At 47.2% G+C, this 14,113-nt stretch overlaps 1 protein-coding gene across 4 annotated transcripts in view; it reads right to left on the bottom strand.

Annotated features, from left to right (window-relative positions):
- LOC128985657 (exportin-7) overlaps positions 1 to 14,113 on the bottom strand; it is a 70,769-nt gene that overhangs the window by 18,388 nt on the left and 38,268 nt on the right. For all 4 annotated transcript variants that reach the window (XM_054405410.1, XM_054405412.1, XM_054405411.1 and 1 more), the window contains exons 13-15: positions 13,953 to 14,100; positions 12,174 to 12,333; positions 11,446 to 11,636 (exon numbers count right to left, since the gene is read on the bottom strand). In XM_054405410.1, coding sequence (XP_054261385.1) covers positions 11,446 to 11,636; positions 12,174 to 12,333; positions 13,953 to 14,100 — 499 coding nt within the window. The remainder of the gene's footprint in view (positions 1 to 11,445; positions 11,637 to 12,173; positions 12,334 to 13,952; positions 14,101 to 14,113) is intronic.

Here is a 14,113-nt window from a genome sequence, read left to right as displayed (position 1 = left end):
GACGTACGGTGACCTCTACAGACCCCCTGTACCACCAGTGGTGTGTGCGAAACCACCACAGTTCCTGGCGGATCCGAATTTCTTCGAGGAGCCGATAGCCCCAGAGCCCCGTTGCAGTGGGAGCGAGACTGGCTCACGGAACGATTTTGCGGCACTTTGCAGTACTGTGCGCAAGTGGAACCTCCGCTTCGATGGAAGGAAGGATCCGGTGTCATTCCTCGAGCGCCTTGAGGAGTTGATCGAGGCCTACTCTCTGTCAAGGGACGAAATTCTCAAGGCGATGCCGGAGCTGCTAACAGGGCCTGCACTACTGTGGTATCGGAACATGAAAGCCTCGTGGAGGTCCTTCAAGGAATTCCGAGACTCCTTCGTGGTGTACTACCTCCCTGGAGGCTACCAGAGAAACCTGGAAGACGAGATCCGACGACGGACTCAAGGAGAGAACGAGCTGTTCCGGGAATACGTCACGGCAATCTCTACCCTCATTCGACGCAGCGGCAACTACTCTGAGTTCGCCAAGATCGAGTTGATCTTTGCCAACATGCGGCCAGAGTACAAGCTACTGGTGCGACGCAGTGACTTCACGACCCTGTCCCAGCTGATTGAACGGGCAGATGAGTACGAGGCTTATCTCCGGGATAAGCAGACGTTCCGACCACCTCCTCAGCCTTCTCTGACCCTGGTTCCAGAGACAGCCTACTGCCCGAAGAGACGAAGTGCACGATATGAGAGCGCGGTGGTGAACTGCGCCTCACAAGACGTTCGTCAGGTTCAAAGGACGAGGATGCCGCCTCCGGAGAAGCAGCCGACCCCACGGGATTCCACGGGAGAAGCAGCCACCACGCGCTTTGGGAGAACGAGGTCCACAGGCAACTCCTGGGAGGACTGGAGCAGGGAAATTCGACCCAAACTGCTGGAATTGCCAAGAGAACGGCCACTTTTCCCGAGACTGTACTAAGCCTCGGGTCTTGAGATGCGGCGTGTGTGGTAGACGAGGCGTGTTGACCAGATCGTGCTGCTGGCAACAGGGAAACGGGCAATGGGCTCGGAGTCAAGGAGGTCGACCGAGACCCAGAGACCACGACGAACGACCTCAGAGGAGTGGGGACGCTGGCTGCAGGCAATAGAAACCTTTGGGCGTGCCATGAACCCCAAGGTGCGCCCAGCAGACTCGGATAAACCAGCGGTGACCATGGCGGGTGGAGTAAACCCCGTGGTACGCTGTGTGGATGAGAGGCCCTTCGTCGTCGTTAATCTCCTGGGAGAACACCTCAGAGCCTTGGTAGATACGGGAGCTGTAGTAAACCTGATAGGGGATCAGGTGATCGCTCTACTGCAGAGACACCGAGTTTACCCGGAACGAAGACCGGTAGAATTGCGGATGGCCGACGGCTCCAGTTGTATGGTGGATAAACTGTACAGACTGAAGGGAATGGTCGCAGGAAGGCCCCACGAATGGTATGCCTTAGCAGTACCCGGACTAACGACGGATATGGTACTGGGTATGAAGTGTATAGAAGACTTGAATATGCTTCGATTCCACGTTCCATTGGTAAACCGCCCCGCTGGTGATGAACCAGCCGGAGCTGCGGTGAATGCCCTCAAGAGCCTGTCCAGCCAAGAGGACAGTGCGTTAGAGGAGTTCTTGGGATCGGAACTGCCGAAGTTCGACTCGGTAGAAGGCCGTACGACTCTAGCGGAGCACGTGATCCGGCTGAAAGATGACGCGGCCCCCATAAAGCAACGGTATTACCCGAGGAACCCTGCCATGCAAGAGATTATAAACCGGGAAGTGGCATCGATGCTGCAGGAAGGAGTGATTGAACCCTCCCGCAGCCCGTGGAGTTCCCCGGTGGTTCTCATCAAAAAGGGTGATGGTAAATATCGGTTCTGCATCGACATGAGTAAGGTCAACGAGAGTTCCATCCCAGACGCCTATCCTCTGCCAAGGATCAATGCCATCCTGGAAAAACTGCGTCCCGCCCACTACATCAGCACCCTCGATCTGAAGAGTGGCTACTGGCAGGTCCCGTTGGCCAAGGAGAGCCGACCTGTCACAGCCTTCACTGTACCAGGTCTGGGGCTATACCAGTTCACGGTAATGCCGTTCGGGCTGCACTCCGCCGGAGCCACCTTCCAGCGTCTTCTGGACAAGATCATTGGCCCGGAGCTAGAGCCCAGAGCGTTTGCTTATCTCGACGACCTGGTAATAGTGTCGCAGACGTTTGACGAACACTTGCAGCTTCTCCGAGAGGTGTTCAGGCGCTTGCGAGAAGCAGGCCTGAAACTTAACCCCGAGAAGTGCCATTTCTGCAAGCGGGAGCTGAAGTACTTGGGCCACGTAGTAAGCGACGGAGGCATCGCAACTGATCCAGAGAAGATACGAGCTGTGCAGGATTTCCCCGTTCCCCGAAACGCCAGAGCACTCCGGAGTTTCTTGGGTCTAGCGTCGTGGTACAGACGCTTCATCGACCGATTCGCTGACGCGACGGCTCCACTGCGACTTCTGCTGAAGAAGGACGCAAAATGGTCTTGGGGACCAAAGCAGGACGCCGCCTTCGCAGACATTAAACGTCGGTTAGCCTCCGCCCCAGTGTTAGCTTGCCCCGATTTTACGAAGACGTTTATGCTGCAGGTTGACGCATCGAACATGGGGCTAGGAGCGGCGTTGACGCAAAAACATGACGGAAAGGAGGTCGTCATTGCGTACGCTAGCCGGCTGTTGACGGACCCAGAGAGAAACTACTCCACGACGGAGAAGGAGTGTTTAGCCCTGGTGTGGTCCACTCGAAAGTTCAAGCCGTATCTGGAGGGGTACCACTTCGTAGCGATCACCGACCACGTCGCACTGAAGTGGCTTATGAGGTTACATGAGCCTAGTGGACGTCTAGCCCGGTGGATCATGGAACTCCAACAGTATGACTTCGAAATCCAGTACCGCAAAGGAGCCTTGAACCGGGTTGCGGACGCGTTGTCAAGGCAGCCGGTGGAATCCCCTAGTGAACCCGAGAGTGAGCGAGGTGATCCTCCTCTCGAGGTGGCGGTACTGACGAGAGCCCAAAGGAGGGAACGGGAGGCGCATCGGAGGGAAACGCTGGATCAACCGATCGCCGATAATCCTGGCACAGCGAGGCAAGACGAGCGAGCTGCCAGAGAGGACGAGAGCGAGGTGACTCAACCTCCTCTAGCCGAAGGCCCAGCTGTCGAAGTCCCACCCGAAAACGACGATACGACACCCGAGGAGCGTTCAGCCCCGGAGCCCCGAGACTGGTACAGCAGGATGTTACGAGCCGTAACTCAGAGACCTCAGACGTATCCCCGGTTTAGAGTTGTGGAGGAACAACTTTATCGTAGTCCAAGACGCAGGAGTGGTAGTAACCCCGTCTGGAAGACCTGTGTTAAGTCTGACCAGGTAAAGGACGTCCTTCGAGAAAACCACGACGCAGCAACAGCTGGACACCTAGGTGTGAAGAAAACCCTAGCGAGAGTCGGTGCCAGCTACTATTGGCCAAACTGGAGGAGAGAGGTCAAAGAGTACGTGCGTTCCTGCGATGTGTGCCAACGCTATAAGGTGGAGCAGGTCAAACCGGCGGGAAAGATGTACCTACGTAGTCCGAAGGGTCCGTGGTGCACTGTCTCTGCTGACTTGGTGGGCCCGTTGCCCCGGTCAGGCAGGGGGCATCGTTTCCTGTTAGTGCTGCAAGACACCTTTAGCAAGTGGGTCGAGTTGTGCCCGATTGGAGCTGCCACTGCCAGGAGTGTAGTTACAAAGACTAAGGAGGTCATACTGCGGTACGGGGCACCCGAGACCCTGATCTGCGATAATGGGACGCAGTTCGTCTCGGGACTGTTCAAAACCCTGGCGGCAGACTGGAACATCAAGTACACGAATACGGCTCCCTACAGTCCCCAGTCGAACCCGGTGGAGAGAGCTAACCGGGTGGTAAAGACCATGATTTCACAATTCGTGAAAGATAATCATCGGTCCTGGGATGTGCACATGGGCGAATTCCAGTTTGCCATGAATTCGGCAGTCCATGACTCGACAGGGCACACTCCGGCGATGCTGTTCCTCGGCCGTGAGTTGAGAGCGCCTAACGCCGTGCGAGGTCCTCCACTTCAGGAGACAACCGAGGAGCGTGAGCCGGCGTTAGACGAAGTTCACCGCAACCGACAGCGAGAGTTTAGCCGAATTTACCAGCTGACTCGAGAAAACCTGAAGGCGGCCTACGAGAGACAAGCCAGGTACTATAACCTCCGGAGACGGGAGGTGGACTACCGTCCTGGCAACCTCGTGTTAAGACGTCTGAGGGTCCTTTCATCGGCGGCCGACGCGGTCGTAGGCAAGCTCGCGCCGAAGTTCGGTGGACCCGTGGAGGTAGTCAAGAGACGTGGAGCGAACCTTTACGAGATTCGGGACCCTGACAAGCAGGAAGTCCAAGTCTGCCACGTCAAAGACCTGAAGCCCTATCATGCCAGGACTACACTGTAAACCTGTTGGGAGGTGATCATGGTGCGGAGACCAATAAACCCCCATACAGAGTGATGGCTCCATTAGTTAATGTCGTGTGTTGTGTTAACCGACTAACTACTGGTGAAGGTTGGGATCCTCGTGGGTTAACTTCTGATTCGTGTGGGTGACGGCAATGTGGTTACAAGTGGCCTTGTTTTAATACTCTTCTCTGTCCTAGGTAACTTCGAGATGGCACTTTTGAGACCCCTGGTAGCAGTGTCCTCCGCTGACTTGGACACGCTCGCCCCTGGCCGTGTGATAAACCGGCAGGTGGTATCTGCCTACCTGAGGATAGTGGAGCGCCGGGGACTGTACTACCCGACCCTACCAACCATCTGGGCCGCCGACGGTAACTTCTTGGCGAACTACAAGACCGGAGGGTACAGTGGTACGAAGAGGAAGAACCCTGCGGCCAACATCCTGACACGGGACCTTCTACTCTTCCCTCTGCTGCTACCTCCATCTCACCCTCACCGATGGTCGCTGGTTGTGGCAAGACCTGCGAAGAAGGAGTTGGTGGCGTACGACCCGGCAGGCTGTGAGAGAGCAGCGGAAATGGACACGGTACTGCAGTACCTCGGTGACGTCGCCAAAATCCAGGGTGTGTCATTGAACCCCTGCGAGTGGACGAAGAGGGAGACCCCCGAGGGAACACCAAAGATTGCAGCCAACGAAGCGGCCGGCATCTATGTGCTCGCCTTCGCCGAGTTGCTGGCAAGGGAGGCCGGCCTGGAGGGGCAGCCCATCAGCGCACTGCGAGGAAGAGTGAAGATCGCCTCTGTCCTACGGCGCAGAAGATTCGACCAGGAGGACATGGGAAGCCTGGAGGTACGGGGCAGGGATCGGTTTCGTCCTCCAGCAGGGTCCCGGCCCGTAAACCCCGTCTCATTCTTGGTGAAGGAGAGAGACGGGAGTGAGGCCATGGTTTGCCTGCAGGATGACCCAACGTTTGCAGAGTTGGAACAATCTCTTGGCTGCAAAGGATATCCAAGTACTCTCTTCCCCGCCATACGCCAGAAGACGTGCGAAGTCCAGGAAAAGAGGCAGGGGAGCGAAGAGCCCCCTAAGCCTCAGGAGGACACAGACGACATGACAGGTCCAGGGTCACCGACCCTATCGTTGGACCACTCCGACCTCGAGGAGGAGGAAGAGGACCTAGTTGAAATACCTTCACCAGGACCTTCAACTTCACCAGCCAGACCTTCCCTTCTGATTAAGTCACCGATACGGTTTCCCAGAAAATCCCCGGCGAAGAGGGTTACGTGGAACGTCCGGCGAACCGTCCATGCTTCACCTGTGAGAGGATCCCGGGATGGGCAGACTACCGAAGCGCGCCGGCAGTCAACGCCAACGTTGCCCAGAGGCCAACGAAACCCCAGGCGATCGACTCATCAACGTCGTCGAGACCCTCCAGGACGTTGGACCAGGACGGTTCGTCTATCGGCGCATCTACGATTGGGACCGGAGCGTTCAGCCCGGCCTCAAAACTCCCCCCGTCATCGTCGGCAGCGTCACTCGGTGGGTGCGGTGAGCCCCACCAACCGAACATCATCGAGACCCCGACGGCCCTCGAAGATTTGTCGCAAATGGCAACCTGGTGACCGCGTCGTGGTGACAGAAGACCTTCTGCGGATCCTGGAAAGAGCTGAACGAACCAGCGGTCAGCCAAACAGCAGAAGAGGCCGGAGGTGGCGAGTAGAGCTGGAGGATGGGAGCCACGTGCGTCTGAGGCCGCACCAGCTACGCAGCATCATTGACGCCCAGGGTGTGTGAAACCCCTGAGCGCGGGCACGAACGAGTTGAAGAAGTGGAGTTAACTCTTCAGTTTTGTTTTTTCGTTTAGGCAGGAGCCTTTATTTTTCTTTAGTTTATTTTCGCCAGGAGGCGTTTTTGTTTTGTTTTCCTCGTTTTCTTTTAGGCTGGTCAGGAGGACTGACAGCCCGCTGGGCAGCAAGTAGCTGCCAGTGACGATTACGGGGGCGGCAACTAACGGATGGAAGGCCGCCACGAGATCACTGCGGTGGAAGGGGCAGTGACACCGGGCAGGGACTGTGCGCTTAGCCAACCTGACCCGTGGGTATGATGAGCGATAAGCCATCCAGTCCCAAAAGAAGACGTCTCAACGAACGAGAGGAGGAGAGGATTCCTCTAAAAGAACGTCGTTGAAGTGACGAGAGTTCTAAGTCACAAGATGGACGTAAGAACGAACGATATGGCAGGGTGTGTGATAAACCATCCTTGGCCCAGAAGACGAAGAGCAAGTATGAGAAGACCGTCAGAGGGATCAGGGCAGGATGTGCGATGAGCCAACCTGACCCTGGAGTTGCAGTCGTTTTTTTTTTTTTGCTGTTTTTTTTTTGCACCCGAAGTTGGTAGGGAGTGTAACGTGCCTATTTTGAGGGGGGGTCAAACTAGCCTACTCCTAGGTCTAGCCTATCCCTAGGCATAGCCTACCAGCCCTAACTAAGGTTATAGGTTAGAAGGCTAACCTTAGTTATAACATCTTCAGTAAAGTATAGGCATGATACACTGTTGTGTCTGGTAATGAATAAGTGTAGAACGAGAGTTATTAATACTGTATGAGCGTGGCATAAACCTTATACAGTGTTTTATAGCTTATTGACTCACCAGCGATGTGTTTCGCAAGCTAGGGCTCAACCCGGCTTAGTACTTTGAAGAAACTTTCTACACTTAGTAAACCCGCAGATCATGGCCTTAGGCCAATAATCCGCCTCAAAGACGTGAGGAAATGCGGTGTGAGTAATATAAACTGACAACTTGAAGTTAAAACTCATTGTCGTGTGAAACAAGCACAACATAACCTACAGTCAACAACAACAAGCTCGAGCGACTGACGACGGCTGCAGACGACGGCGGCCGGCTAGCTTTTTTTCGGGTTAGCAAACAGCAAGCAAACGTTCCGGATCAGCTGAGCCCCCTACTTTGCTAGAGAGGGGAGCGAGAGGGATGAACCGAGGAACCCTCAGACGGCAAGCAGGAAAGTGAGTTCCTCACTAGCCACGAGATAGGAAAGTTCCTCACCAGCAACTACCACGACAAGTTCGAGTTAGTCCCGACATCGTGATTGGTGAAGCATTAGTTAACTCGCGTGATACTGCAAGTCAAATTTGTGGAAAAGTACGTCACATAGTTTGTTAATCACAAACACTCTATGTTCGTAACACTCAGAGTTACACATTAACCACTCTTCATATTTCTTAAAAACATTCACATAGTGTAGTGCGAGTGATGTGTCACCACAGCTGATCGAGAGTAGTTTTTGTTTTTGCTCAGCTCATTGTCTTTCATTCTGGATATTGTTGTAGTGACAGCGACGCATTGTATACTCTCTCCACTACTCCACTCTCCCGCCCCCTCACGGCCACACAGCTATCGTCTGATCGTAGCAGGAGGAGCTGAGCGCTGAGCGGTCGACTGCTCAGTACAGTACTCATCTACTCGTCTGCGCATGCGTCGAGACTGTTTCTAACCTTTACAGATAGATCGCACCACAAGCTAGCGCTGTTCTAGCGCTCCTAGCCAACAAATTGCTGGCGACAGGTCCACTATGGCTATGGGATGTCTTCTGAGGTATATATAGTCAATGACGTCGGTTACGATCGGATTTGACCTTGAATAAACTACGCAATCGTTTCTGTTCGTGGCATGGCAACAAAACTTTTTATCTTGACACTCCCACTTTGACGTTTTATCTCGGTGTTCATTTCGAGAATGGTTTTAATACGGAGTATTTGATTCAGCACATTTAGGGGTTTTGGCTGAATTATTAATAATGATTTTGAGAATTCATGGTCCAATGGCGAAATTCACGCATAATTCACACACTTTTTCATGGTCACCTAAATTCACGCATAATTCACGCTTTTCAAGGTTTTCATGGCTGGTGGCAACCCTGACCTAGGAACCTGAAACTTGGCAGGCATCTTCCTTTTGGGTAGTAGACGCTCACTAAGAAATGATTTTACCCTCCGACCTCTGGGCTCCGCCCCAGTGGCTCTGGAGTTTCCCATGTTAACCTTATGAGTACTCATATTTAAATGGAATTAATGAATCTTAACAGCTGTTTCAATTAAACAAGTTGGTTCTGTTCTATGACGTTCAATAGCATTAAAGTTACAAGGATTACCAACAGGGTGCAGCACTATTATTTCTTTTACATTTATGACAACAGCTAATTTGCAACCAAAAGGTGAGTGAGCGTAGCGAACGAACTTCAACTTGGAGGCAAGTTAGCGTAGCTAACAAGCTAACCTGAAGGCAAGTGAGCGCAGCGAATGAGCTCTAACCTAAAAGTGAGTGAGCGTAGCGAACAAACTTTAACCAAAAAGTCAGGAATTATTAAGGAAATTGACAGGAAAGCAGGCTTACCTTTAAATAAGTCCATAGAGACACATAACACATCACAAAATTTCTACTTTTAATTTTGTGATGTGTTATGTGTCTCTATGGACTTATTTAAAGGTAAGCCTGCTTTCCTGTCAATTTCCTTAATAATTCCTGGCAAATGCCCTATCTTTTTATAAGATAACCAAAAAGTCAGTTGGCATAGGGAACGAACTTCAACCAGGACGTCAGGACGTGTTAAACGTTAAAGTTAAACGGGGCAAAGCCCGCGGGTTACGGCTAGTATTTTTAGCGAATTTCCCTATAGGGAAGTAGCTATTACCGTAGGTGGCACGGTAAGACCTAGACCCTTGACCGATTTACTTTTTCATTTTGATGTCCCCAGAGGCCAAAAACGATATTCGTTCAAATTTTTATACGTCCGTGAACGCGATAACTTGAGTAATTTTTTTTCGATTTTGATGAAATTTGGTTTTAAGGTGTAAGGAAGTATAAACTTGAATGAGTTCGCGAACCAGCATGATCGGACCATGGGAACAGTGTTTTACGGGGACTTTTATGGGGTAAAAAATGGTTTTTCTCATTTTTGACCCTCAAACCACAAAATTTCTCAATTTCTCTCTAGACCTTATTAAAGAGCTTAAAAAAGCAAATAATTTAGTATATAAAAGTATTTTTGTGTTTTTGTACGGTTTTTGGTAATGGAGAAAACTCCAAAAATTGTAAATTTAAAATTCCCATGTTATTCTTATGGAGAATATTGTAAAATGATGTAGTTTGCTTGTTTATTGATATATTTGGATTAAACTTGGCCAATTTATTTATTTTATACTAAGCTATTAATATTTTACCAAAAAACTCGCTTAATTAGTTTTCTTGTAGCAGCAAACCTAGGTACTTGTTAAACCTAATGTTATTTAAATCAGTTCAGACAAATGGAAATTCGCTTAGTCGGTAGGAATGCTGCGGCGGGGGTATTATAGTTTTAGTTTATTTTAGTCTTTTATAACTCCTTAGTCTTAAGGTATTTGTATTTTGACAATGTCACCTGTTTTATAGCATTGCTATGTTATGTAAACTAGAGATGGACGGGTCCCGAAATTTCGGGAAATTTTCGGGAAATAAAAAAATATTCCCGATTATCAGGATGGGATTACGTTAGATTCGGGAATTTTTCGGGACGGGATTTGATCCGATCGTTGGCGGTTTTACCCCTTAGCGAGTGACGATGACGCCGCTATCACGAGAGATGTTCACGATAGTTCCGCGAACGCAGGAGGTGAAGTCATTTCGACGATCGCGTCGTGACCGCGGCGTCATACCGACGATCATGCCGTGACCGCGGAGTCATACCGACGATCATGCCGTGGCCGCGGAGTCATACCGACGATCATGCCGTGGCCGCGGAGTCATACCGACGATCATGCCGTGGCCGCGGAGTCATACCGACGATCACGAAGTTACCGCGGAGTTATACCGACGATGACGCCGTGACCGCACAGTCATTTCGACGATCGCGTTATCATGACCGCGGAGTCACACCGACGATCCCGCAGAAACCGTGAGTCATACCAAAGATTGCGCCGTGACCGCGGAGTCGTAACCACGGAGTCATACCGACGATTGCGAAGTAACTGCAGAGTCATACCGACGATCATCCCGTGACCGCGGAGTCATACCTACGATCGCGAAGTTACCGCAGAGTTATCCCGTCCCGACAATTAGGAAGAAAGTAAAAATCCCGTCCCGAACAAAAAATTCAATCCTGTTCATCCCTATTTTTAAACGTTATACGTGACAATAAAGATTTATTTGTTTAGTAGGCTTAAACTCTTCAAATTTTACAGTAGGGTGAGAAAAAAAGTAACTTGATCGTTTTAAAGTCAATGGATGAGCTGAGTAATTTAAACTCCATCTATAATTATAATTAAAATAATGTATGTTTTCTATCTAAATTATCCATAATACGGAATTTTTTGTTGGTTACTTAAGTTGTTTTTCATTTGAATAAACTTTCTGTTAATTTTGGAAACTGTTAATTTTTTTTTTCCTAAAAGAAAACAAAATAATCAGAGACTAAAACCATTGACTATTGGATACTGAAGTTATATTGATAGTCAAAGCTAAAACACTACTTTTGACTACATTTACTTGTAATTGCTTATTGTTATATAGGTATAAATTATCAGTTTTATAATAGGTTGGTTTATCTGGCCAAACCGTTATCCAGCCATAGGCTTGGTCGATATGAGTGGTTCTACTGTAATTGTATTGTATTGTGTATAACCCAAATCTGTCAAAAATGATTTTGCAATAGTTAAAATTTGTTAGATAATGGTTTGTTTTAAAAAGCAGAAACCGAGAGTGCTGTTGGCTGCTACACATATGTTATGACACCAAATATTGGCTGTGTCGTAAGACACCAAATAAACTTTAGGTGAAAATCATGATTCCTTAAACACTTTTGCTTGCAGAGTTAGGGCACAGAATATGGAGGCCATACTAATTGTCAGATAACTAATCATAAATTTTAAATGAACTCCTTCTTTGGTCCAGTTGCAACTTACCATAACTGCATATGACTTTACTGGCTTCCCTAAACAGCAAGATGCCGTTGGGCGAGGAAGCATCAAACTGTAACCTCTGAGATCTGTTCTGTACAAGTTCAGCAAACAGTTTGAGGACTGGAGTGGTGACTTGAGGTTCTCTGTACCACAGTTCCATGGCATGCAGCAGGATAGGGGTGTAGGAGGGGTATCTAGTCAATGGTCAAGGCTAATGTCCACTCAAATAATTAGATTGAGGTCAGTGCTACTAAATTGTTATATATGTTTTTTCATAGACAAAGTTTCTTCAAACTACAATCAACTTGGATTTGAATACATACTTACTTGATTACTTGAAGGCTTCGTCTCTGACCGGAATCCCAGATAGACTGTGTCAAACTATTTTAAAAACTGAACGGCAGCGAGTTAAATAAGTGGCTCATCATCTGATTCTTTGAACGAGTAGATAGGCCTACTTTGAAGTTTTTCCTGTTCTGAGGTTTTAAATCCAGCCTATAACTCTATAAGTCTGCAAATATGTAGTTTTTTTAAACTTTCCTATAGCTTAGTATTTTATTTATTGTAAAACTAGTGCCTTTTTACAGCATACATATATTTTGACAAGTTGAGTTCATGATTACACTTCCTCTGTCAGTAAATAGATAAATCCCCAATAAATATTGTTAACTACGAGGAAGCATACTATAGTAATATATACACTTTGGTTAATCAGTATAGTTAAAGGATACATCCAGTCAAACAACATCATGTAGGATGATTTAGTGTTGAATGCAAACGCCAAGCCTCTCAGGTCCCTGGCCAGACCTATCAGTGCTTTCTTGGCTTCTTCTGCAGCAAATAGGGGAGTCTCCGCTGAGGCCAGCATTGTTCCTATTGACTCAAAAGCAGCTGAAAAAATTTAAATGCACAACATCACTTATGATACTTATTTTGATATCTCAATAATTGGAATCAAATTGATTTTCAGCACAAATTCTTGATATTACTGATTCCAGCATTGTTCCTATTGACTTAAAAGCAGCTGAAAAAATTAAATGCACATCACTTAGGATACTTATTTTAAGATTTCACTACAGTAGACTCCCTCTTATCCGCATACCTTTTAACTGGACATCAGTTTATCAGTTTAATCGGACTAGATCGGCAGAATGTGGACGGTACTGAAACGACTGTTCTCATGGGAAAGATTTGAGACCAGTGATCACCCATCTAAATACGTAATAATCATTATTGGCTTATACAGTATGCATTTAAACGGTCCGTTTAAACGAGTTTTTGGGGACGTCGGTTTAACCGGAAAAACCTTTATCCGGACTGGCCTCGGTCCCAAGGAGTCCAGATAAGAAGGAGTCTACTGTAATTGGAATCAAATTGATTTTTTAGCACAAATTCTTGATATCACTGATTGTTATCAGAAATATTATTTATCGATATAATAAAATCCAGTATTCATTTTTCCTTTCAAAAGTAATATTATTGGTAAAATAATTGGCAAAAATATTGATGAAGGGCAACAAGTGGTCTAAGGCTAGTGTCCATAGAGTAGACGAGGTTTAAGCAAATTTTCTTATAAAGAAGAAGCTATTAGACCAATTTTCTTTTTTCATTTTAATGTTAACAGAGGCCAAAAACACAATACGTTATTTATATGTCTGCAAAAATGATAACTCAAACAATTTGTGTCTGATTTAAAAGAAACTTGGCATGAATATGTAGAGCTGGATAAACATGATTGAGTTCCCGAACCAGCAAGATCGGGTCATGGGATCAGGGTGTTATAAGGATTTCAAAAATTGGTTTTAGCAAATTTTTACCCTTAAAACATGAAAATGTATTTCATTACAGCCATTTCATTAGAGCTTACAAAAATGAACAATTTTGCACATTGAAGTGTTGCTGTTCAATTCAAGGTTACGGAGAAAATTCCATAAAATTATGCATTTAAAATTCTAATATTTTAATGGAGAAAAAGAAAACTGTTGTAGTTTGCTTGTTTATGGATATATTTTGATTAAATGAGGAAGATTTACTGATTTCATCCTATACTATACTATTAATATTTGAACCAAAAAATACATTTTGCTTTCCTTGTAGCAGCTAATTGCTCGTTAAATTTAGTTTGAATTAGATAGGGAATAAATATGATTTATTTATGGAAATATTTTAATAGAAATCCAATGAAACTAATTGAAATTTGCTTAGCCTGCAGGTTTGATATAGCGGGAGTATTTAGCAGGCCGTCTATGGGTCTTAAACTTCTTGGGAGTCCCACACTACAGGATAGCCACTTGTGTGCAAAAACGTATTCCCCCTCTCCCTAATTAAAAGAATTAGTTTTACCATCTATCAAGTGTGTGATATTTGTGATAACATCGACAATAATATTCAGTTTGTTTATTTATGTTCAACTAGCTAGGGCATCTTAAGGACAAGATTTTCAAAGTATTCTTTAAACATAATTTCTAAAAAACAATAATATTATAAAAAATGAAACAGAATAAGCCTACCTGTTAGGGGCATCATGAATGTGTCGAACCTGTCCTCGTCCTCTCCTAAGTCCACCATCAATAGACGTCCCAATGATGTGTAGAACATGGAGCGACACCTCATCTCACTGACAGCAACACTCGGACCCAGGAATGGGAAATGTTCACTCTGAAACACAACT

The sequence above is a fragment of the Macrosteles quadrilineatus genome, unplaced genomic scaffold (genome assembly GCF_028750875.1).
Source record: "Macrosteles quadrilineatus isolate MER2022 unplaced genomic scaffold, UCM_ALF_1.0 Scaffold_2__2_contigs__length_208266976, whole genome shotgun sequence".
NCBI classification, from domain to species: Eukaryota; Metazoa; Arthropoda; class Insecta; order Hemiptera; family Cicadellidae; genus Macrosteles; species Macrosteles quadrilineatus.
The sequence above is the reverse complement of the archived record's forward strand: the minus strand, read 5'-3'. Positions and strand labels throughout refer to the sequence as shown.